General features: G+C 37.2%; 1 protein-coding gene across 5 annotated transcripts in view; it reads left to right on the plus strand.

Annotated features, from left to right (window-relative positions):
* CDC42BPA (CDC42 binding protein kinase alpha) overlaps window positions 1–26,605 on the plus strand; it is a 188,951-nt gene that overhangs the window by 102,379 nt on the left and 59,967 nt on the right. For all 5 annotated transcript variants that reach the window (XM_075088713.1, XM_075088714.1, XM_075088717.1 and 2 more), the window contains exons 7-15: window positions 6,786–6,879; window positions 7,628–7,828; window positions 8,418–8,666; window positions 12,205–12,284; window positions 13,356–13,522; window positions 13,979–14,101; window positions 19,179–19,312; window positions 20,971–21,213; window positions 21,473–21,583. In XM_075088713.1, coding sequence (XP_074944814.1) covers window positions 6,786–6,879; window positions 7,628–7,828; window positions 8,418–8,666; window positions 12,205–12,284; window positions 13,356–13,522; window positions 13,979–14,101; window positions 19,179–19,312; window positions 20,971–21,213; window positions 21,473–21,583 — 1,402 coding nt within the window. The remainder of the gene's footprint in view (window positions 1–6,785; window positions 6,880–7,627; window positions 7,829–8,417; window positions 8,667–12,204; window positions 12,285–13,355; window positions 13,523–13,978; window positions 14,102–19,178; window positions 19,313–20,970; window positions 21,214–21,472; window positions 21,584–26,605) is intronic.

Genomic DNA, 26,605 nt, shown 5'->3' on the forward strand with positions numbered 1-26,605 from the left:
GATAAACTTTAGCTGGCAGAAAATGGCAACTTTGATATAACCCAGTACAGAGTAATGGAAAATAGAAATGAGCTCCTGGACATCAATGCCTGTAGGTTTGACTGTGGAGAGCAAAAAAAATGCATCAATTGACTAACATTCTTGATGGAATTTCACCAGCTGCTTTGCTTTGCATATCTTAAAAGGGCTGTCAGTATGGCATTGCTGAATACATTAATAAAAACTTCACAGGCACCAAATTTTCTCCTTTCATTGGAATACTGCCAAACCCAAATGTCCTCAATTATTTTTTTTTTTTAATCATGGATGTAGCATTTCTTTGTGAGGAGTGTGGTAGGAAAGTCTGCCTGAAACAACAGAAGGGAGTGAAATAAACAGTTTGCCAAACTTCTGTCCTGACTAAGGATAATCCTGTGTTCTGAAGGAATTTTGGATAAAAAGTCCAGGCGTTCTGGCAGTAAGATCTTGGTTATGTTTTTTTAGAGTAGGTAACTTGGCAAAGGATAACAGCTCTTGTTGTAAGAGTGGATAATTATAACCACTGATGTCTGCTTTTAACCTTTTGGTTTAGATTTTTGGGGAATGCTCTTGCATGTATAATGAGAAAATAATGTGCTGTGAAATCCTCAATTAGTACTAAGTTGTCTGGATCAGTTTCTCTGTGCCAGTAGTTACACCTGAAACAGATTTTTCTCATCTGCTGGTATTTTAATTTACGTTGGTAGCATTAAATTATCTTTCTGTGAAATCTTCACACTAACAGTATTTTTTTTAATGTAAACTATTCACTTTGTTCTTTACTATTCAAGGACAGCATGTCTTGGGGCGTGTGACCTGTTTAGGAAGATTAATTCCATGCTTTTCTAATGTTAACATTAGAAATAATTTGTTCTCCAAATCAGCCCAGTGGGTAAGAAAGGGATAATATAAACTGGTAGCTCAGCTATCAGATTGCTCCTTGGATTTCACACAGGTCCATTTCTTTCTTCAGGCGTAGCTCACGTTGCAGTTGTTGTATTTAGAACCACATAAGCCCCTTTATTGTCATTTCAGTTCTGGTGCTTTTTTAAGAGCTCAGCTGTGTACATGAGGACAGTCCATTAGAATCTGAAATGTTTATTCCAATGAGGACATATTGGAGATATTGAGTGGTGTCCCCTTGCACCATCTGGCCACCTTTTGTTGATACTAGTTACAGAGAGGGACTCACCTTTTCCTCCATTTCTGCCTGATAATTTTTGTTTTGAAAAAAAGAATAAATACATTACAAATGAATAACCAAAGCGAGCACATTCTGTGTTGTTACTGTACACTTACCAAGAAGAGGGATCCCTACTGGTCACAAACTCTTTAATGCTAGAAGGCTTTTTATCACATAAACTTAAATATGTGGGCCTGTGAGTTGGTCCATTGGCATAATCTTTGATAGTGTTTGACATGACTGCTGCTTAATCATTGTGTTACAGTTCTTGCATTAAATTTCGCTCTATTTTTGATGCATCTTCCTTTCTGTTTGTCTGGTCTGCTGCCTCCATGAGGCTGCCCATGAAATGAAATTCAGATTTTTCTGGAATCTGCTGCTTCCTGAGCTGAAGATCTGAGGAACTCCATGTGGTCTCACAAATAACTGAATAACATTGACTCAAGGATTCAAAGAATGACATAGATAAGCCTCAGGGACAGGTATACTTTGAAACCATAGAATGGTCAGATAATTCAAGTTGGAAGGAACTTAAGGAGGTTGTCTAGTCCAAATTTCGATATGCAAGACCCCACGATTCCTGTTTCGTTTAGTATCAGAAATGAGTCCAGGAAAAAAAAAATACATTCACATGTATTTAAAAAGTCTTTTTAGTTTGTTTTACAGCTGGAATGTGCTATGGATTTAGCACGTCTCAGAGGGAATACTTTTTCTTGAGTCTTACTGAACAAATGAAATTCTACTCTGGCTCATTAACAGACATCAAAATGAATGGCAATAATCCAGATGTCTGCTGTAGTCCCATTTCAGAATGTTGTTTATATTAACACAGTTAGTTTGTAAAATGTTTGGGTTTTAATTATGGCTTAAGAAAGTAAACTGTTTTAAAGAGAGGTGAGTGAAGTCATTCAGGTAAACATGCCATCTGAAGAACAGCTTCCCACATCAAACCAAGAAGCATTATGAAAAATTATTAATCAAGATTTTTTCAAATTTTTTTCATAAGCCTCCACACTCATTTTTTGTGCAAGTTAAGTTTCCAGTATCACACAGACTGTTTATTCCTATAGCATTCTCCAGGTGAACAGAAGCAAATAACAAAAGCCTGCAAAACATAGAACATCACTTTATCCAAGCTGCTGTGCAGTACTGATTTTCTCCTACAGTCAAGGCCAATGCAGCTCAGAAAAATAGAAGGCACTCCTGTACTTTGTGTTGGAGTCATGGTTTAAATGGATAGAACGTGTTTCTAAAGAAGTTTATTTGGTCCAGACTTCTGGCTCCTTTGATGCTGGTATATCACTCAGAACAAAGCAGAACAGCAGTCTTCACTCAGTTCGTGTCCTCAGGTGGCAATGCTACAAAAAAATTCATTAAAAGGCTTGTATTTCCTTGAGTATGCTGTATACCTGTGTCCCCTTAACTCACTGTGGAGTACACTGAAGAACTTGTACTGGCTTGATTTGTACTACGTCTAACTCTGGCAACCTGTACCCATTGCATGTGGGACTTCCCACAGAAGCTGCTCTGAAGAGTTAGGTCTGAACTGTCTGGCACTTGGCAGAACTCAGGGTCTCCAGAGGGCACAGTGGTGTCAGAGCAATTCCCCCAATTCAGTACTTGTTCCCACTATAAATCTGGTTCATAAAATGGCTTCCAAATACTTCTTTAAACGGAATTATTATTTCATATTTCAAGTGAGCACACCTTTTTCTTTTATTATAGTGAACTAATTACAGGCTTATTAGGGTATTAGTGCTCGGTAGCCTTCTAGCCAGATGATATTAGTTGCCTGGCTGAGCACCAGCGTTATTGTTGAGTGATGCTGAAATTGTTTGCCCACAGTCACCCAGTAACTCTCACCTATGGAGGTTCAGCCCAGCGGTCTATTCACTAAACTTTTTCATTATTCAATACTTTTACCAGATTTTACCTACTTGGTCTGGAATTATCTTTCCTTAGTAAAGGAAGTGTCACCTTTTTTTAAGGAACAAGATCAAGAAACATGCATTGCTTTTCCTATATCAATTTTAATAAAATAATTTTTACAAGTCCTGTGAGAAATTCTTCTGCTCTGGGATATGGAGGCATTGCTGAAATCCAGGAGAGACTCTTCCTAGAGTCGTGGACATATTTTCATTCTTTTGCCACCCACCTAGGTATTTTCAGGTTATAATTTTCCCCCCAACATGCCAATTGTTATGAGTTTCAAACAACCATATGCAGAGTTCGGTCCCTAAATGCTTTTCAGTTTTCTTCTGCTGTAGGTTTGCAGTTTCAGAGCTGTAAGAATAAAGGGACTTGCCCTGCAATTTTGGGAGATGTTGCTAAACAGACACTAGGACAGTATGGAGGCTCGTTGTTGTTAACAGTGCTCTTTCTCTTGGTGCCAGAGAAGATTCCTGTGCAACAGAACAAAAATTGGACATGAGGAAAGAGGTTAGTAAGGATTAGAGGAATAGGGAGACAGTGGGAGTGGGAAGGGAATCAGGGAAGTGACTGGGGGAAATACTGACTGCTGAGAACTGAGATGGGAGGAAAAAAACCATTAGTTAGATGTGCACATGCAGGGAGACTAGGACTTAGGAGTGAAGAAGCTGAGAGTGAAAGAAGGAAATAAAAGGGGGGGGGAGATTCGGGTTTGATAGGCCATGGAGATATCAGCTTTTGAGGTGAGTCTGGGAGGCAGGGCATGATAGGAATAGAACTGCAGCCAAGATGGAAGCGTTGGAAGAGGGAAGAAGTTTGTACAGTGAAGAAATTGGAATAAGCCAGGGAATGTGGAGTAGGTGTGAAGAGGGAAGACCATGCTCTGTTTAGAACCAGAGAAGAATCAGTTCTGATCACTAAAGGAGAGTCACCAAATATCATTCAAAACAAAAACCTGGAATAAAATTCATAATTCTAATGGAATCTAACAACTGCAGGCTCAGTAGAGATGCGGGTTTTATGACATATTATTTTGCCCCATAATAACCAGCTTCGAACTCTTCAGTTACACTCGCAATAATTACTTCCCTTCGATGTTCCCTTCTGGGGCTCGTAATTTTCTTAACTTTCCCTTTCCTTCTAGCCTACTCTGCTCTGCAGGTTCCAGCAATTCTTGTCTTTCAAGCTGTCTTTTATTGACGTAGTTCAGTTGAATTCAGAACAGTTGTTCATAACCCATACCTTCTGTTACAAGAGCTGAAAAGAATTTGTATGCATTAAGTTGGTCTCTTTTTTCTTAACTATAAAAATTGTTCTTATGAAGTTATTACTGAGCCTTACAAACTTCACTTTGCAAGAAATACTTGTTCCTCTGAGTGCTTTCAATGTTGTTTGCAGGTTTGTGTGTGCACAGTGTTGACAACAGAGAGAGATTTTTTTTGTTTTCTGCTGTTCTGTGAGATTGAATGGGGGAGGTTGGTATGATGATGATTATTATAATTATTATTGTTATTATTTCTCTTGGGAATACATTAAGAGATAGAACATGGATAAATGAAGCCTCAAGGGTGACTCATGTTTTTGTTTAGCTTGAACTAGGTCCAGCCTCTAGGAGGAACTTGAGTTTTAGGTGCATGTTTTGGCAAAGTGTTTTAAACTGAAGTTGTAATTCCCGAGGTCTCAATAGCATCTGTTTGTTTTTATTTGGGAACATGTGTAAAGAATATTTTTGGTGGATGAAAGTAAAATAAATAAAACTATCTTAATCTGGAGGTTGCAATCCTTTGGCATATTCAGTGTCAGCAAAAATCAAGTGGAAGAATGTTACTTGCAGAATGGACTATGTTAATTTTTATGATTTACTTCTGTAAAGAATTGTGTTTATGCTCAGTTGCGAGTTGCAAAAGTATGATTTCTTAAGTATTGTTTGCTTTTCACTTTGTAAATGTTTTTGCATGTTTGGGAGCTGGCTAAAATTTGTTTTCAGCATGGGCCACTGCCTGCTTGTCTTTGGGTAATGCACATTCAGAAAGTACTCTTCCTCACACAACATACCGTTACCATATTAATTGTCACCAAGCATATAACAGTGACACCTTCATGCCATTGTTTCTGTAATATTGTTCAAGGTGTGGTTTTAATTTTTTTGCCATTATAAATTCTCAGTAAACATTGTTTGTAACTCAATTTTTATTGCAGAAACCCCAAAAAACAACCAGACCATGCTGTCATGTACAATGTGAATATCTTAGCTTGTGAATATTTTGAAATTTGTCTGCAAAGCAATTGTTGACATTTGTTTTATAAGTTGTTAGGGGAATGAAGCAAAGACAGGGCTTCACTTGTTTTTAATTTGTTTTGAGGATTTTATCTTATGTCTTATAAATGACTGTTCAATGAGAAAGTGTTCGTAGTACTTCATTCATACAGTCCTAGTTTACCTTTTGAATATAATAAAGTTATAATAAGACTGTAATAATGTCATGTATTTAATTGTAGCTTAATGGATATTTCTAGTAATTGTACTTTAACAAAAAGGAATTTCAATGTTTGAGCCTAGTTTGAACCTAGTTTTCAAGTTGAGCACGAAATGCCCCTCTCATAGCTACAGAGAAGATGGAGACTCCCTTTTTAGGAGTCACATGGAGAGGACAAGGGGGAATGGAGACAAGTTGCTCTTGGGGAGATTCTGGTTGGACACGAGAGGAAAATTTTTCACAGGAGGACAGTCAACCGTTGGAATAATCTCCCCAGGGAAGTGGTTGACTCGGCCATGTTGGACATCTTTAAGAGTCGTCTGGACAGGGTGCTGGGCCACCTTGTCTAGACTGCGTTCTTCCTAGAAAGGTTGGACGAGATGATCCCTGAGGTCCCTTCCACCCTGGGATTCTGTCATTCTGTAATATAGAGAGCATAGATGCTTTCGTCCTAGTCAGCTGCATACTGGGGCCATACACTTTATCTGTATTCAGAATACTTCAGTATCTGTAAAACGCGAGACAAAAAAATCAAGTTAAATTTGCAAAATAAGGAGTGTTTATTATGTTGCCTGCTTAGAAAGAATTTTTCCGTGTGTATCATGACCTGAATGAGACAGCTGCAGAATTTGGCCAAGCAAAGCTGCAGCAACGTGTAGAATGGCTTTGTTTGTCATTTCAGCAGAAATATGACAGATGTACACAGTGAGCTAAGATGTACCTGAGAGAAAAATGTTGATGAAAGACAGTAAATCTAAGAATGTGTTAATTATTCTAGGGTTTCATTGGCCTTTGTTCTGTAGTAAAACTTAGAGGTTGTTTTACAGCTCCAGTGTAAGTATGCATCTTCCACTTGAGAGTTCTTCACTAAAATTCTGTAGATGATTTAAAAGTTTTACATACAAAAGTTCTGAGCCGGTAAGATTCGCCTACCTACCTGTGGTGGGGGGAATTTGAACGCACAATTCTTACTAAAATTAACAGGGATTATATGATTGGATCCACAGCCCCTGTCATGAAATGTCCCTGGTGTTAATTTCATCATATGATGAGTGATTGTGTTCCATCTGCTCATCTGCTGCTGGTTTTTAATGATAAGGGTGTTGCAGAGTTAATGCTTGGACTATGTCTTATGCAATACATTTTTGTACTAATTCTGAAATGTGTTTTATTTGCAGGGATATTAAACCAGACAACATTTTGATGGATATGAATGGACATATTAGATTAGCAGATTTTGGTTCTTGTCTGAAACTGATGGAAGATGGAACGGTAAATTAGAAACAATGATATATTCCTAAACACCTTTTTTTCAGTCCTTTGCTAGCTACTAAAATGTGTGCTAATAAAGAAAAAAGGTGCCTTATGTCAAAAGAGATGGCATTTTAGTAGTAGTGGCATGTAACTAACCTTGGTTCAAAATATGACTGCACTTTGCTTGGATTTACTGTATATTAAAAGCTTTTTAGGTGCATGTAGTTAACTCATGAACAAATAAAGAGGAGCTGCACTATCAGTACTGAGTAGGTATGTGTTGGTGAACTACGGATCTGTCAGTTTTGAGCTCTGAACTCTAATCTTTATTGAAAATTTAACCTTTAGTATAAGCAGGATGAAATACAATTAGCATATCATGTTTTAGTAGTATATTTAAACTTGCACAGTATATAGTAGGTATGACTCAAATGTAATTCCAGTGTGTTAATCATGTTCCAGAGTATTTAATTTATGTAATTACTTAATAACAACTCTAAGGCTAAGAATTGACAGTTTTGCTCTTTCTCTGTTATGAAATATTTGTAAGAGCTGAGCAAATGTATGTTACTGGGATGCCTATTAATGTAGTGCCTTGGATGCTTACATATTTCTTTATGAATTTAGAAGCCTTTTTATAGTACTTAGTTGCCATTGTTATAACCAGAACACTAGGGGAAATTTATCTATACATGCACAGTGCCACAAACAGCGGTGTCTGTAACGATGGAAGTTCATTTTAGTCCTGGAAATGTAACTTCTACAGGTCCAGTCTTCAGTGGCAGTTGGAACACCAGACTACATCTCTCCAGAAATCTTGCAGGCCATGGAAGATGGAAAAGGGAAGTATGGGCCCGAGTGTGACTGGTGGTCCCTAGGCGTTTGCATGTATGAAATGCTTTATGGAGAAACGCCCTTTTATGCTGAGTCCTTGGTGGAGACCTATGGGAAAATAATGAACCACAAAGTTAGTGCACTTCCTGTCTCTCTTTCTAAGCTAATTTTTAACTAGTAATAGGGTGACTTGGAGGCTTATTTAAAAATGAGGTTTTATGTACTAATTTTCTTAATGTTCATAAACGTAGAATAAAAAATATGTTTCCATATAGTAAGTTTATGGTTATGGATTGCAGATGGCTTTGCTTTAGGATAAAGCAGTTCAAAAATAAAAATCTGGATTTGGAAACATGACTGTTAGTTCACTCTGTGGAGTAAATCTTGGCTACATTACATCACTGCTTTTACATTACTGTCTTCTGGCGGAAGCTGTTGGTTGGCTTATGCAGAAGATTCTTAAATGTTCTTCCACATGGAGGTAGCTGTAGAATCCAACAGTGTAAGAGAAATTTAAATACAGAAGAAAAACTGGGAGACATAAAAATTTCAATAGTTTCTATCCTTTGGGGAAGTCTTTTTCCTAGAAACCTTACTGCATATATTTAAGAACTGGAGTATTTGCACGTATCTTTTTCTGCATAGTAATTTTCACTAAGAAGCGTGATTTTTCCCAACTTTTCCGTGATAAGAAGCTATTTTCTCTTATTTTAATCTCTAAGGAGAGGTTTCAGTTTCCTGCTCAAGTGACAGATGTCTCTGAAAGTGCAAAGGACCTCATCCGAAGGCTCATTTGTAGCAGAGAGCATCGACTTGGACAAAATGGGATAGAAGATTTTAAGAACCATCCATTTTTTGCTGGGATTGACTGGGACAACATTAGAAACTGTGAGGCACCTTACATCCCAGAAGTCAGCAGCCCCACTGATACATCAAACTTTGATGTGGATGATGATTGCTTAAAAAATTCTGTAAGTATAGAATTAACATCTTGATAAATCTGCGTTTGTAGTATACTTTACAACAAAATATATGTAAATGGAAGTTTATTTCAGTGCGTTCACTGTGTTCTGCGTGAAGAACTGTGGGGGGAGTATGTTCATAGTTCAGAAGCTGTTCCTCGAAACACATGTGTAAGGATAACTTTGGTTCAATTTTGTATATTCATTATAACTTTGCACATGTTGAACTAACACATGCATCTGTTATTTGCAGTAAGAAGTTCTTAGTGTCCAGGTCTTAAAAAGAATAGTATATTCACATATAGGTAGTCTGCAAGACACAGTGTTTCTAGCAGAGTGTTGTTGATACTTGTACTAAGTTCACATAATGCATTTTCTTGTAGTGCTCTACTCTAATTGCTCATACCTCTGTCAGATTCCATTCAGTTCATTCTCACTGAAATTTTTCCAGCTTGTTTTCAGACTTGAGTTTTGGGAAATTTAGGAGAAATGTTACAGCCATTTCTTCAGGAATAGTCTCAGTGAGAGAGAAATTATTTTGCCTTTGCTTAAAAAAAACTTTGCAACTATTGATTTTTAACGATCTTAGTGTTTCTCTGCTTTTGAGCAAGGTCTTTGACAGATGTGAGAGGTCTCAGCGTCAGAGGAAGGCCTGGTGGTATCTCCTTGGAAATAGTGTTTTGGTTTGTCTTTTTTTGTTGGTGGGGTTTTTTTGTTTGCTTTTTTTGTTTGTTTGTTTTGCATTTGAAAGATGCAGAAACCTGCTGTTTACATGTGAGGTGAAGCATTTTCACCACTTTTGCTTTTGTTTTCTGAACTGCCTGTGCATCTCAGTTCCACTGAGCTTCCTGGATCTGCAGATAAGTGATAGGCAACATGAATTGATGTAGGCAGGATGATAATTATTTGCATTCGCTTTCCTCCAACTGCATATTAAAACATGGGAAACACTTTGAATAGATTAATTCTAGTGGTAGACATATGTGGTGTGGAGAATTAGGTCTCAGAGTATTTTTATATACGCAAATTAAGCAAATCGGTCTAACTGCATAGGACAACTTGCATTTATTTATTAATTTATTTTCGTTTTTCCTCACTTACATCTGGTATTGCCCATCTCCTTTCACAACTAAAGTATTTTTATCTTAGAACTTTTTTATACAGTCTTCAGATGCTAGGAACAGCTATCACGGCTGGGTGGCAGGAATGGATGCTGTGTGTAACAAGCCTTTGTGAAGCCACGCTTGTGAAGCTGAAATACCTTTTGGAGGATATTCACACATTCTAATATTGGCCAGGCCAGGGATTTTCCTTTTTCGAGCCTAATCTCCCAACTGAGGCACTCAAAAGGTGCCTGTGCAATGTGAATGTTTTCCCATTGCAAAGAAGCAGGGGGCTGCAGGTGAAGACAGAATGCTCCTGTGATGAGTTAGTGGACTCAGAATCAGACTCTGTTTTTCATGTCTTAATTTGCTTTAGACTTTTGGGGGTGAAAAGCAATTCCATTGAATGCTAGTTTCTGGAGCTTCATTTTCAGTTTCCTCATTTCATTGAAACATGTGAAGGTAGTTTTTTGTTTTGTTTAATTTATAGTTTTACCACTTCGGTTCACACCTAGCACCTCTGAAAAAACCTAGCCTGTGGCATAGCATGACTGAGGATATTTTACATTTTTGCTTTGACTAGCAGACATTGTATTTAATATTGCTTCCCCTCAAATTCTTATATGTAACTTGAAGGTGTTTTCCATGCCATCTTTCATGCGCATCTTGTGAGGAAAGTTCACATACTTGCGTTACTGTTACAGAAGTCAGTACCACAGCTAAGCCATGAGACTTTTTTTTTCCTCTTAAATTCTTTGCAAGGTTTGAATGGCATACAGCAAATGAGAACTGCCCAGTGCTGAAGATACAAGGCAATGCTGAAAAGCCATGATTGTTGTTGTTCTGCTTGAACTTGGAATGAGGCTGTGGTCCCATGGAACAATTATATACATAATAATGAAATTCAAACAGTACATTAAAAGTACACATGAATGCAAAGGGCAAAACAGTGTTGTTAAGCAGCCTAAGTTCTGCAGGTTTTTAGCTTTTGGCTGGTTTAGTAGCCTTACTGATAGGCATGATAGACATAAATTCAGTTATAATGTTGTCAGTATGATCGTACAGTTGAATCCACACAAGTAGCAGGAAATAAGTATTTTGATCTCTGCCAAAGAATCAGCAAAGAAACAAATTATTTTAAAGAATCTTACATTGCTATCGATAGATACAAGTAACAATGTTGGTTCTAAAATATCGTGTGGTAAATGAAAACCGTCATATGGGCTGTTAAAATCACAGTTATGCATTTGGTCTTTCTAAAGTTATTTGTAAAGGCAGTTTTGAAGCTCGAATCCATGAAATATGAAAATAAAATATAAAGGAGAGGTAAAGAATTTTACTTACCCTAACCATAGTGTGTAATAATTTATACTTCTATTATCAATTAGTGGGAAGTTAAGGCTTTGTAATTTTGCCTTGTCCTTAGCTTCCAAAATACCCAGCAATGTATACTTGGTGTACCTACACAATCTAGCTACGCCATTGGTGTTGCTTTTTATTCTGGGAACTCTTTTTCGATGTGAACATTTTTGTCTGCTAAAAGGTCAAGGTTGTGATGTAATAGAGCTGACACCACCACTGAAAAGGTAATTTTGGATTTCCTTTGAATACAGGCTTGTTCTCTCCTGCTGAGGTTTACATGTAAAAATGTACAACTGGTTCCTTCTTTTTTTTTTTTTAATTATTATGTTACCTTTTCTTAAAATTTAGAACCCTTTAGCGCTTTCAGTGTGATAATCATCATCTTAGGGAATTTCTTTTGATGACCCTTAAGGCCATCTCTAGTATAGCAACATAAACCTTGCATCTTGGGGTTAAACAGGAAACTTTTAACAGCGTATTTAAGAATATTAGAAGTTACAATGGTTTGAATAATACAGCAACAGGGTTATTTTAGCCTGAGGAGAAGCTCAAAGATTTGTCTTGGTTTGTAGTTCTTTGTGTGGCAGGAAAAAGGAGCAATGAAGGAAGAAATGGTCACAGCACTAATGGGATTAGAAAACCCTGTTGTATTACTTCTTTCTAGTAAATGTCTGACTATTGTTCACTTCAAATTGAGATAGCCCGCTCAGAAGTGGGGTTGGCAAATCTACAGGCGGGCAGCCCTGCTGCCTAAATAGCAGAGAGGAGTACAGGAGGCAATAAAAGGTGGTACTCTTTGTGCTAAGAGCTTGGAAAAAAGGAGGAATAAATTGGCTTTTAATATGTGTAATATTCTGCTCTTCTCCAACGACAGCTGTTTTAATTAGAAAAGCATTTTTATGCCACCATGGTGTATTTTTGTATATTGCATGCTATTGTAAATAGATTTAGGTGATGACGTTTCATATTTGGTCTGTAGATGGGGATGACTGTGAATATAGTTAATATGATATTATCACTAACACTTCACATTTTAAGTCCAGTAGGATATTACTTACTCAACTCTCCTATTATTTTTCTAGGAAACAATGCCTCCACCATCACACACTGCATTTTCTGGCCATCATTTACCATTTGTGGGTTTCACATATACAAGTAGCTGGTAAGTCAAGAGTACCGAAATTGTCCGTAGGATAGTTACATAATAAGTTTCTGTCTCAAACCAACTGCAAACAGATACCAAGGAATGTGGTTTATTGAGGAAATTACTAGGCCATAATTTAAAATGCTGTCTGCCCAAAAGAATGAGCTCTCTGCAGGTAAAATTTACATGAATTTAAAGGTCAGCACCTGTGTTCAGAGGAGTTCTGTTGAGAAAGGTGGTTTTCAGCCAGTGTATCAAATTAACTGCATATGACAAAGTTAAGACCAGATGTGTGGACCCAGAGAGAACTTAGCTTGTAGGACTTTAAAAATTTTTTAATTTCAAGTCCTTTGACACTCTTCTAAGTCTGAATGGAAATTTTTAAAAAATTACTTGTATTAATATTTGGTATTAATGTGGTATTTGTCATGTTCATCTCTACTGCTAAATTTAACAGTAACAAGGAAGTCCATGTATGTTCCTTGATAATTTATATAAATAAATAAATACAGAAAGAACGTTTACAACTGTTGAAAAACCAGGCCTATGTTTCTGCAAACACATGTGCTTAAATGCTGATTATGTGACATATCCTGGAGCCTTCAGAAGGATTGTTTGCGTAAGTAGTAGTAGTATGAGTACATAAGTATCCACAGAATTAGGGCCACAGCATTTCTGATATGTACATGCCCTAATTGTCATTTGATAATTTCACACCATTTGTGGTGACTGTTGTCTTTAAAGCATATGGGAAACTTGATTAATTATTTTTAAATATACTGTTATTGTAATCCTCCTATCTATCTAGATTGTTGCTTTTCACTATCTGGCTAATGTAGCCTGTCCATAATAATAATTTTTGATCAGGGGTTCATTCACTTTTATGTAACAAAAAAAATGCATTGAGGAGATCAGTCATGCTAGGTAAAATGAATTCAGTTTTTAATGAGCACATACTTACGAGGTATTATTTGAGTGTATAATAAATTAACAATTTAAACAACTATTGGTTGATATAATTTTTTAAAATTATTTTAAACACAGCCTGTTGTAAAATCCAATACTGTTTAATTTTTTTTTTCCCCCCAGTGTGCTTTCAGACCGCAGCTGTCTAAGACTGACAGCTGGACCACCCTCCATGGATCTTGATGCCAGCATTCAAAGAACTTTGGAGGATAGTCTAGCAACAGAAGCTTATGAGAGGAGAATAAGACGTCTAGAGCAGGAAAAGCTTGAACTTAGTAGAAAACTGCAAGGTATAGTCATTAAAAAAAAAGTAATCCCATCACTTTTTTGACTTAGATTAGCTTGCAGCTTTGTAAAGTATGGTTTATACTCTGGAAAAAAAAATATACTTCCTGGAATGCTTTCTAGCAGAAAATAAGTCTCTTCATTATTTCCTTTGATAAATTAAACTTCTGTTACTCTTTAAGCCTAAAATATCCCATGTATGCAACTTCTTAGAACATGCTAACTTTGTTCGTAATGTGCCTTGGTTGCTGTGGCACAAAGATTTCATTCGTAAAACTTCTAAAAACTTAGTTTGTCCGGCTGACAATTACTGAAAAATTGGCACTTAGTAGTTGGAAATTATAAACTGTAGAATCCTCAGTGGAAGGGCTTTTTGGCATGTCTTAATTTATCAGTGATATCTCTGACCTCCTCGGATGTCAGGCTCGTAATTTTTCCCTCTCCCTTCCATCTTTTTCTAGAGTCCACCCAGACAGTCCAGGCTCTGCAGTATTCAACAGTGGATGGCCCAATAACAGCAAGCAAAGATTTAGAAATTAAAAGTTTGAAAGAAGAAATTGAAAAGTTGAAGAAACAGGTAACAGGTATGTCATAAACAGTAATGTAAGAACTGTAACAGGAAACAGTATTTTGACAAGATTATTTTTCTCATAATGATAGTTTTACTTTGCTTTCTAAAAGTAGTCTTCCAGTCTATTTTTACTTCTCATTTTACTCTTTGCTCTTTGCTGGTAGCTCAACATTTTCTCCAAATTCAACTTAATACTCAGTACTTCGGTAATTCCAGTTGCAAGGGAGAAGGAAGATTTAAATGACTTACGCTGCTATTATTAGCGGTAAAGTGACACTACTTTTAAATTGTGATGTTGCTAATTTACATGGATGTGAATCAGGCTCTACTTGAGAATCTGTGAAACCATGACCAATTTCCTTATTGCTACCTTTTGTAGGGCATTCATTTGGTTATTTTTGGCAGTATCAAAAGTCACCGCACTCCTTTCGTAAGTCATAGACGCTGTAGCGTACCTTAGCATTTGTACAATCTCTGCACTCTGATGTGCAGGTACGTAGGTAGTAAACTGGAAGGAATGAAGGTGTTGTTTCTCATTTACGTGAGTAAAATGAGGGGTGAAGAGTTTAGCCCAGCAATTCTAAAGTCTTAAAAATATTTGACGGAAGGATGATTTGTTATTATTTAAGCATCCATTGATATCTTTCATTTTCTCTTGGATTTTCCTTGGAAGGACCAAATTTGTAAGATGAGATCACAGTTTTGATTATATTTGTATTTTCTTTTAAACCATAGAGGTTTATAGTGTACTGTCGCTTAGTACATTGTAACTGGATGTGGAGTAAAGCTAGTTGAAACTGGAGATGTAGTTATCTTGAGTATTTTCATGAACGATACTTTCAGAAGAGAGTGGGTTTTCTGGGAGGTGGCCTGTGTGCATGAAACTAGAGTGATACTGAGTTTTCCAAGTGGCAGGGTGTTGCGAAGGGTGTTTTCCATGAGAGAGGACACTCTGGGCTATAAGGCTGCAGTTCCACGAGCAGCAGAACTGACCAAGCAAAACTCTGCCATCAGTCAGGGTCCTGCTCACAGCTGTGTGGTCCCTCCTCTTTCTGTGCATGCCCTGGACTCTCTCTTGAGTTTAATCCACTCAGTTAAGCAAGAAAAGAACTATTGAGATACAAAGAATTTAATTGACTCATCGTCTGATAAATCAGCACAAGGTGGTCAATAGGAGCATACGAGGTAAGGGAGATGAGAGGGGGAAGAACCGCCTCTCGGTTCTGCTGTCAATGAGCTCTCACTTCTTACAAAACTGAACATTTATTTCCTTTCCATTTAATTCCTTTGATTCTGGGAGTTCATGGGGATTTTATGATAACCACAGGTTTGGCTATCAAGTATCTCAGTACTTTAAGTTTGAAAAGTGTTTTTGAAATCCGTGCAGATAAAGAGCTGAATTTCTTTAATTTACGTCAAACTGCTTTTCTTTAGAACTCCCAAACTAGTCACAAAGCAAAGATCTACTTAGCCCAGTATCTTGTGTCTTTACAGAGGTTACTGGAGATATTTAGGGAAAGATTCACAGAAATTCGATATATCCAAATCCATCTTTTTCCAGCCTTACTCTCCCAGATTCTGGCAACTCATGTTTTAAGGACTGCCAGACGGGGAGGTTCTATTGCACCACCATGTTGAATATAGCTGTTAGTGAACGAATTTGCTATCTGTTTTAGCTAATTTCTTTTTAGCCTACTTTTAAAGGCTAGCTACTAATAATCAGTATGCTTGATTTGATGCTCTGAATGAAGTTAAAGGGAATTTTCTCTCATAGTGATTCGTAGCATAGGACTTCTGCTATCCTGCTCCATAACGGTTTCTTCAAAATAGGATCTTGAGAGCAGAGACATCTTCAAAGAGAAAGAAAGGAAGTACAGCAAGATGTTTTTTATTTAGGGAAATTAACAAGATTGGTAGAGGGTATCAGGACTAGAACCATAGAAATGGGGACGACAAATGTGATTCCTCTTGTCAATCCAAATAGGAAAATATCTGCATTGTATGAGAGAGAAGAATCAGACACAAGCAGTGGTCTCTATTTTATGTCCGTATCTTAGCTGTGGCAAGGGAAAAAACCCAGAGAGAGAAAGGTTGGAGGAAACTACAAAAAAGATTTGTTCTGGTTTGTATTTGTGAAAAGAATTAATTCAGTTCCTGAAAGTGTCAGGAATGCCAGCAGCGACACCCACAGAAAGAATAATTTGAACTTAACTTCCAGACATTTTAGTTGGTGTGTTTAGACTCTACTGCTACATTATGGGGCAGAAGCACACTATGAACTGCAGACTTCAGCACAGAGATTGTATGCTGTTAAAATTGAGCAGTCTGAAAAAAGTCTGTTATAGATGTACAGTTAGACAGCTGTTCTGGTATGATGCAGCAGTTTTGTGTTGTACCATAAGCACTATTTTTGGATGTGAACATGGCTTAACTAGCTCAGGGAGGATCAGTCTGGTTTGAGTGATGCCACGTTGGCGCTGTGTCAGGACAAAGATTTCTCTGAAGTTTCTCTCCAGCCAAATGTCCCTCCACTTGTTGCTGTAATAAGGAAGAAGACAACACAATCAGAAACCTCTGTTCTTCAGCAATCCTCAGCTCCGTTTTTGGCTCTTTGGGACCACTGAAAAGCAACATCTAGAAGAACAGCTTTTGAATGGGACCAGCCCTTCATAGAAAAGCATCACGATCAGCTTTAAATTATATCTTATTCATGACTATTGACCTGCAACTTAGATTTTAGTTCATTGCTGAAGGTATTACTCTCTTTCTTTGGTAATGAGGGAAAAAAAAGGTGTGGGAACATTTCCCAACACAACCAATATCCCTTTTCACATTTAAAAGAAGTCTGTTAATATTGAGAAGGTTTTCTCTTAAGTATCCATTAAGAATTTTCTGCTTCATGCCACGTTTACATTTGTATATTTATTCCTAGATACAGCATTGCTTCTGCTTTTTGGGTTGGAAGAGAATAATGTGCTCAAATGAGGAAGATGTGGAGTTGTACAATCCATCCTCAGTCGCCGCATAATTTTCCCAGTATATACTTGAACGCTTCGTCTGGTTCAGTCAATACAGCCATTAGTTAGAAGACACTCATTTGTGCCTTGAGTTGTTACTAATACAGGCTAATTTGATAAAACTGGGAAAAGAGGATGTTGTGATTTGTTTGATTTTATGATGTTTTTTTTGTGAGATGGATTGTAAAACTAAATTAATGACAGAATACAGGCAAAATCCAAATGATGGTCATGTCTGAATGCTTCCAAATTTAGGTGAGCTAGTTCCAAGTTCTCTGGGTGGCCTTTAAAATATCTAAATTTCCAAATCTAGATCTGATGAACTTTAAAGTAGGTTCAGTTTGGGTGCAAAGCTGAACTTTATGCTTTGGGCTCATCTCTTGGGCAATCAAATCTAGTGCAATATCATCCTACAGTGAGTGTTTGCATATATTAGCCAAAATGTTTGCAACAACTAGGGTGATTAGATGGAAAATTACCATTGACTACACATATGTCACAACTAGCTTTTCATTATATTCTTTAAGCTGTTTTACTGCCTCTTCTGGAGCTGTAAGAGTAAACACCTGCTTGAAAAGGTAATAAAAAATGAACATGAAATTGTGTCAAATTCAGGAGTGTCACTGGGGGCACCTTAGAAAAATACATCTTCTCATTTATCTAGTTTTCCAGGAAATGACAAGCTAGCATATGCTTTCAATTTTTGAGGTCAAAGTTATAATTTTTGTTCGCTAAGTTACATAGGAGAAAACTTTGAGGAATCTTTCATATTGCCAAATATGTGAAGGGCAGCAAAGGAAGAAGAAAACAGAGCTATGGAACAAAGTAGTTCATGCACGGAAGAGAGATTTATCTTGGCTCAGCAGAGCCATATATAAACTTTCTTTTTGCTGGTGACTTCAGAATAGACTACATAAGAGATGCAGTTAATAATTTCTGGCTTTGAACTACCTCTCTTATTTAAATGCATTCTTCTAAATTTTTAAACAAGAGTCAATGAATTAAAACAATAGTGGATATTTGTCTGGGTATAAGCTAACAGTATTAATTTGCTTATAAAATTCTTGTGTTTCAGAAATTACAGCTCTTAGAAATGTATGTGGTTTTATGTTTGATTTCTCCAAGACCCGATCTCTTAGGGTTGCATTTATGAAAATGTAGTAAAAGGCTCTTACTAAGAGTATAGATGAGTTCCTGTTCTGTGGGTAAATATGTATGGTCTGAAGACCTGCCACAACTGAGATCAAAGGCAAAATATCCAGTGATTTCATAGAACTTGGAATTAACCTACCTTCATATATATCTTGCTTTAATTTTGTGTTTTTAAGTGAAAGACTAGGAGGGGAAAAAACCCCACCCATTAGGTAGAAATTTTCCATTCTCACATTTTATGCATTTCAACTTTTCATGTTGTAACACTTGAGCATATTGGTATGACATTATCTAGCTGTGGCTTAGAAGTGTACTTCCGTTGTGTAACTGACAGTTGGTTAGAAACTGCTGTAATAGTTTTCCTGTATTTATAGTAGTAATAAAGCAGATCACATAAACACAAGTGGTTTTCACACTGGAAATAAGTAAAATCATCTGAAGTTAATTTTAAGTGTGTCAACAGGAGAAGGCTTGCCAGCTCTTGAGTGACCCATTACTTTTACTGTTTCTTTCTGGGGGAATTTGGGGGGAGGTGGGAGACTGTTTATAATTACCATGTACTAAAAGATTTGTTATATATTATATCACAGGGCATAAAAGTCAAACATATAGGTTGTGTTAAAGCATACATTACAGAATTATGGATAGTGCATGATTATTATAATGTGAAAAGACAAGTTGCTATCGTTTTCTATGTTGTTTTGCAGCAAGCCTGTGGCCTTTTATTATGTTGTGTTAAAAGCAGATAACAGCAGTTGAAACAACCTACTCCCTATTCTAAACCAGATAAGAATGCCATTATTTTGTGATCAAATGGAAACCAGAAAAAAATACTGAAGGGGCTTCAAGCAGCTAGACTGTGCTATTCTAGAATAATATTTTTTTTCCTTAACATATTTAGAAGTCTGCTGCTTTTTCTAGATTCTGGTCAGCTAGAACAGCAACTTGAGGAGGCCAGCACTGCAAGGCGGGAGTTGGATGATGCTTCCAGACAAATAAAGGCTTTTGAGAAGCAGGTCAGAACGCTGAAGCAAGAGAGGGAAGATCTTAATAAGGTAAAAGCATCTTGTCAGCAACTCTTCTAAATCCTAAAGACTGTTTTATTTTTGTTATTTTTGCTTGAAATAACGTCCGTATGTAAAATTAATGAGCAGACAACAAATGTGTAGCGTGACCTGCTTTGCTTTCTGCCTGTTTTTTGAAGACAAGGACTTGATTTAATGTGTTGTATGCATGACTGCTGGGTGGTCCTAGCTGACTGCTTCCAGGTAGTGAACAACTCCATGATCCAAATTGCATGGTGGCTGCAAAGAAGGTTTTATAGCTTCAGATTAATGTGGTAACCATAGTGGTTAGAAGACACAGTAGAGAACAACTATTCCAGACAACTAATTTAATCTGAAGTATGGGTGAGACTGTAGCAGGGGAAAAAAATGTTAAGAATATAGTATTAAGGCTGTGTCACAGAAGTGTTTCCAGAAGAGAGATGTGAAAAATTGCCCAAACATGAAGATTGAAAAGTTATTTGAAATAACTGCAGTAAAGAATACTGGGATTTATTTCTTCTCTGTCTCCCCGATTCCTTGTTTTCTTATTTATAACATACTGTCTTTCATGGCTCTTCTTTGTATTCATGGTTAAATCAACTTGCAAATGTAATCAGGTGTGAAATACATTAGCCTGTTTCTCATAATGATTCTATTGGCCCAGTATTTTAAAGTCCGCACTGGACGTTGATGTGCCAGCTGTATTTAACACTCTTTTAACCCTTAAGGCCCTTAAAACCTTGAGAGCTGCCAGTTTGTCCAAGAAAGACTTCTCTCTCTTCTAAAACAACCTGTAGTGATTAGGACCTCTTTTTAACAATCTTAGAAAAAGCTTTTGAATTTGTATAGATGTCAACAGTGCCAAATATTAACTCTTCATGCCACTCTTCTTTTCATCCTCAGACTTGCTTTTCCTTGCTTCTTTGTTCTGCTCCGGTTTGGCTGAACATCAATAACTCATTTAAACTGTTGTGGTCCCTCATTCGTAGTGTAGTAGCACAAACCTAGGACACAGCAAGCTTTGTGAAGGTATTGTGCTGTAGAATTATCACAGCACTAGCAGTGTTATTTCATGTGGGTTCTTTTAAAAGAATAATTATCATGTATTGCTGTTAATCACTACAGTGTTTTGTTGCCTGAAACTTTATGTAATATTTGATATTATGGTACAGTGTGTGGAAAACATAGTCACCATTGCAGGTCAGTTTACAAAAGCTTCTAAAGTAGAAATTTTCATAGAGCAGAGTTTTCCATGCAATTAATGCAAAAACCTTTTTTTAATCATTTAGCAGTTGAGATAAGTACTGTTCTTTTTATTCATTCAAGCCGTTCTTGAAAAACTATACTAAAGACATTTTTAATTAAGACAGCAAGGTATTTTTATGTTCTAATGCAAGTGTTTGAAAGCCTTTGTGTTGAACCTTATAATAATGGAGTAAATTCCAGCTTGGTTTACATTTATGCAGTTTTATGAACTTCAGCAGTGTAAAAACTGGCCTCTGTCTTCATTTATAGAGGCATACAATCTGTATCATAGATGCATTCATGAAAAGAAATGAATATGCAGTTTCTATTCATTCTGGAGAAGGTGTTAGATGCACATCCGAAGACAGAATTGGCCTTGCAGCTTTCTAGGTTTATTACTTAATTCTTTTTTTAAACTGTAGGAACTGGCAGAGTCTAGTGACAGATTAAAATCCCAAGCCAAAGAGCTGAAAGATGCACACAGCCAGCGGAAATTGGCAATGCAGGAGTTCTCAGAGATGAACGAGCGGCTCACAGACTTGCACTCTCAAAAACAAAAGCTTGCCCGCCAGCTCCGAGATAAGGAGGAAGAAATGGAAGTGGTGATGCAAAAAGTAGAAAGTTTAAGGCAAGAGTTACGCAGAACAGAGAGACTTAAAAAAGAAGTAAGTGGTGGGAAGACTGTTTAGAATCTATGAAATAGTCGTTATATGCAAGGTTTTCTGACAAAGTGATTTTTTATGTTATCTGTAAATCTTAAACTCTTTGATTGTTGTTTCAAACAGTACTGGTTTAGTTGTCTAAGAATTTGAAGTATACATTTTAGTGCTGAAGATTTACCTCTTATATTGAAAACCATCATTAGTTTTTTTTTGGGGGGGGAGAAAAAAATCCTACCTATTAAAAACGTATGTACTTTTGTAGCTGGAAGTCCAAGCTGAAGCCGCAGCTGCTGAGGCATCCAAAGACAGGAAATTGCGTGAGAGGAGTGAACAGTACTCTAAACAGTTGGAAAGTGAAGTAGAAGGGCTAAAGGTTAGTCTGTTTTGATATTAACACCTGTGAACTTAGTAGTCAACTATGACTTGGATCTGTTTGATTGCTTTCAGGTGTAGGACAAAAGAGTATTGTCAGTTTGTAACTTCAGTTGATGCTGAATATTAATGCAAGCATCGCGTTATTGCCCAGAAAATGAACATTTGCCTAATGCACTTTTCAGGCCAGTGTGTTCACAGCTCACTGGAGTATTTCTAATACTCAGTGATTTCTTACCAAATTGCTTCCATTATTACTTTGTTTAACTTTACTTGTTAAAAGTGAGTTGTTATTTTTTTGTTTGGTGGGGTTTTTTGTGATTTTTTTTTTTTTTGTGTGTGGGTGGTTTTTTTTGCTGTTGTTGTTTTTTTAATGTAGGATGGTCGAGTATTTGAAGATAAACCTGCAGCCTATTCAGCTTTCTGTATAAGTGTTTTGTGTACTGTGTTGTTCCTCAGCATGTAAGCCAAAAGGATGGTTTCCTCCACAATAGTTGTCAACTGATGTAACTGTAAAGAAAAAGTTTTAGTGTATTCTGCTTCTCAGCCAGAAGTGAAGACATTTTTGCACAAGAGCAGCATTGAGCATGAAGAGTTTTGTTTATATCAATGAGATTGCTCATACATGTATGTGTGTTTAGGAGCAGAAATTTAAGTAAGCCAAGAATGTTAACTGTTATTTCATTCTATGATTTAGCATTTTATACAGTGCTCTGAACAAATCAGACTTTCTCAAAAATTGCACAAGGAAGTTTTTTCATTTCTGCATGAGGATTACTCTTCATTTACAGCAAAATCCTGTTCCCAATGTTCTATCCAGTAGGATAACTCTAAACTTTTTGTGCAAAATGTCAGATTAGACCTAGTCTAGTCTTAATTCATATGAATGACAGGGAGGTTGTTACAAGAATTCTGGGGAGCATTTGTCAACATTAAGTCACTGCACAGAAAATGTGGGGGTTTTTTGCAATCATTCTTTTATTTTGCCTTCCTTTGTTAAATGAAAGTAAGGAAATCTGTTCTGTATGAAATTTGGATTTCTAAAGCTTCTGCTACCGTGAATTCAGATTGTTATCTGAAAACTAAGATGTGTTTCCTCTACTTTCATGGATCTTCACCATCAGCAAAGAGCTTGTATGATGAAGCAAGAGGTATTTATTAGAGATCCATTGAGAATAAACGATGTGCTGATTTATCACAACAGGGCAAGTTTATCAGAAGAGGAAAAGGAACTTGTAACTTTCTTAGTAATATTTCACAGTACAGTAAGCACACTTTGGATCATGTGCGGTTGTTGTGATACTGCATTATCTATTCAGTAAAAGCTCTGCATGGCTCCTTAGTTAAGTTCAGGAGGCTATCATAGAGAAAAGGTCAATATTTAAAGAAAAAAGGAAAGTTTCTCCAAATGAGGAGAACAGAGAAGCCTGCAGATGATGGCAGGTTAAGTGTAAACAGGATGTTGAGGGCTAAATAAAGAGAATTTATAAAGCACTTTGTAAAGGATGCTCAGAGTGATTGTGGGAAGTTCTTTAAATCAAAAGCAGAAAGCCACCGTAGGAAACTCATGGGGCTGTTTGTTGGCAAGGATGAAAAAGGTAATCTCCAAGTTGACAGGGCTGTGGCAGAAACGCTCAACGAGTTTCTAGTGTGTCAGACTTTACTGCTGAAGCAGGGGAGATTGCTACACGAAGTGCATTTTTTTTTGCAGCAGGTTGGTCAGATGGGCAGGATCAGTCTGAGGATCATGTGCAGGAAGCGTTAGAGCGGGCAGGTGAGTCAGAAGTCACCCAGAGCAGTGGCCTCACCAAGGAGGTTCCAAAAGAACTCGGGTGAGAAGTAAGAGAACTGCTGGCCAAGATGTGCACCCTGTTATTACAGACGGCCCACTGTGCCACTGGAATCCTCATCCAGAAGATCAAGGGAACTGCAGAGGAGTGGGTGTGTCTCCCTTAGGAAAAGGGTAGAAGCTGTATTAAAGAATAAGGTCCATGAGCTCGTGGATCAAGCAGATCCTACTGGTAAGGAGACAGCATGCCTTCTGTCCAGCCAAGTCCTGCAACACTCACCTGCGGGGGTTCTGAAAAGTTGTCAGTAAGCATGTGGATAACGGAGATCTAGTGGCTGTCATGTATTTGGATTTTAAAAAAAATCAGGCTTCATATGAGTCAGCAGTGTGCCCTGGCAGCCAAGAGAGCAAACCACATCCTGGGGTGCATTAAACAGCATCTATTTATGTGACAGGAGAAGCATTGTGTCTCACTTGAAACAGGCGTGTATGAAAACATCTATTTGGATGTCACTCTTATATTTGGGCAGGAAGAAGCTGAGGGGAAAATATGTTTAAGGTTTACAAAATCAAAAAGGTAGTGGACAAGGTGGCTAGAAATGGCTGTTTACCAAACCCTACAGTCCTACTACTGAGGGGCACTGACAGAGCAAACAGGGTATGCATTTAATACAGTACTACTTCACAGAATGGGGAGCGAACTCTTGGAACTTGTTGCCACAGGAGTTTGTGGTTGTGACAGTATCGGCAGCTTCATAAAGGGATTAGACAAATTGATGAACACCACATCCCCTGACTATGTGGAGAGATACCCTCTAATACCTTTAGTCCAACAGTAGTTGTATTCCAAGGGGAATGTGCCTCATAAAAAGGCAGGCCTTGGCACTGTCCCCAAATAGCCACTGCTTTAGGAAAGGTACTGCTCTGACCAAGGAGGGCATCTCTCCACATTGTTCTTCACAGTGAAGCTGAATGCGATACTTGAACGGTAAGAGTAGTGCAAGCATACTACATGAGTAAGTGAAGAAGTTAATGACTTGGACCACATGTTGGAGGAAGGTAGCAAAAGAAACCAGTTACCATTTGCAGTATGTTTCTGATTCTAATCAAGCTTCCATCGATGTTGAAAGACAGAGCTGTATGGAACAACGGAAGAGAAGGGCTTTCATTTTCATCAGAGCAATATTATAATACCTGCAGATCTCTCTCTGTTCTTCACCAGTAGATAGGCATCTTTACTGTTAGTTATTAGGGCATTTCATAGGCGTGCTTGCTGTTTACTTCAGTAAACTTAGTTATAAAGTCTTAGGTGTATATTCAGGCAGCCAAAATTGTGTTTCTGGATTGAATTACACACATATAAAAGGTGTGTTGGGTGAGTCTGTTCTGGGCCAACTAGGCAATTTTTCATGCTAATTTGTACGGCTGGTTTATTTTTTTGTTTATTCTTTTGTAAATTCATTTCAAGCAAATGTAAATGAAATGCTGCATGTTAAATATTTCAGTAGCATATTGAAAACAAAATTCTCAATTCATTCTTTCTTACCTGAGCAATAACAAATTATTAAAGTGAGAGGAATAATATAGTAATCCACATGAGTGATAATTAATAGGATTGTAATAAGGAAGATTGCATCTTTCTTAGTATGTTGCATTTGGCAAATATTTTTACCATAAAACTTTGGGCTATTAGCATCACAATCCTAAGTAAGATTCTTCATATTCTTAAGCGAGGTAAGTTATTATTACCATCTGCAAAGGGCAAGATACAAGTCTTGAAGCACTACAAAACAGCACTTGTAACAAAAGGCTAATCTCATTAAAGACAAGCCAGAAGTATTCCAAGATTTTAATGGTGCATTCATTTAGGGTTATGTTATTTGAATAGTAAGTTTTCCCATGCCACCTTCTCTATTATTGCAGTATGTAATGGTTATTCTTTATTCTTCAAGTTCAGAACCTGATACCTGTTAATGTTGCAATTATGGTAAACATAGTATGTGATACACATGTCAATAAATATAATAATATTTATAACACTGCTGTCAGTTTGGACTATTTGGCTTCATAACTGCCTAATGAAAGAACTGCTGGGTGAAGGTTTTTTTGTTTGGGTTTTTGTCTGTGTCTGTGTGCGTGCATGAGAGGGAGGGAGAGGGAAGACTTCCAGCGCAGAGTTATGGCAACTATCTGTGTGCCAGGAGATACATTATGTCTCAGTTGCACCATTTGTCCACTTGAAACAGGCATGTATGAAAACATCTATTTGGAATTTATGTTTACATCAATTAAAAATATATTCTGTTTACTGTATGACGCTAGTGCTGTAAGCCACTGTGCAATACCATCCAGCTCTCTGTTTTACTGAAGCATCTGTCTTATGGTCTTAATAGTATCTTTTCATTGTGGAAAAAAAAGGTGAAATGCCATTAAAACATTTTATGTACCTGATAGATGATGCTGCAAAGCCTAAGCATTTTATGAGCTCCATTGCCAGATATGTGTAGGCAATTCGGCAGGTTGGGCAGTAACGAGTAAGTTCAGTAGTTCATGCCAGTGCATGAAATAAAATTCCTGTACTTCCTTTCTCTTTTTTAATCTTTCTTTCCCCAAACCACCTCCTATGAGGATGACATCTTCCTTCTCCAATTTACCATTCTGCATGATAAGGGCAGGATTTTACTCTTAGATCAAAACAGATGGTTGTTTTCATGAGTTAGAGAAAACAGTGCGGCAGCAGCATGTATCTGCCTCATACATTTAGTGGGTTTTGTAGTGTTCTGCTGACACAAACAGCAAGGCCCAGCTTTCTCATAGAATTTGTTGCAGCAGAAACTCAGCTCATTTGAACGTTCTATAATGACAGTTAGCTCTTAAAATCTCTTCGTACATCAGCAAAAGAAAATTACCAAAAGCCATGTTTAATTAAGGGTAACTGAGAAGGTTTTAGTATCTCATGGTAAGAAAGGAGGTATAATTAACAAAATATCTTCGATCCTCCTGAAGGTGTGAGGCAGTTACTGTAAGGAAGTAGGTTTTCCAGTTACCTTCACTTTCTCAAAACACAGTGTTTTAATTATTTCCTTTCCTTAGACTACCTTTAATTACATACTTCTAAAAATAGAAAAAATTCCAAACCAAGTTATACAAGTGTTTACATTAAAAAGTGTTTCCATACTTGGATTTCAGTGTATGTCATGCCACTGTCTCTTTTCGAACCTGGTCTTGCTCCTC

Source organism: Phalacrocorax aristotelis, chromosome 3 (genome assembly GCF_949628215.1).
Source record: "Phalacrocorax aristotelis chromosome 3, bGulAri2.1, whole genome shotgun sequence".
Lineage (NCBI taxonomy): Eukaryota > Metazoa > Chordata > Aves > Suliformes > Phalacrocoracidae > Phalacrocorax > Phalacrocorax aristotelis.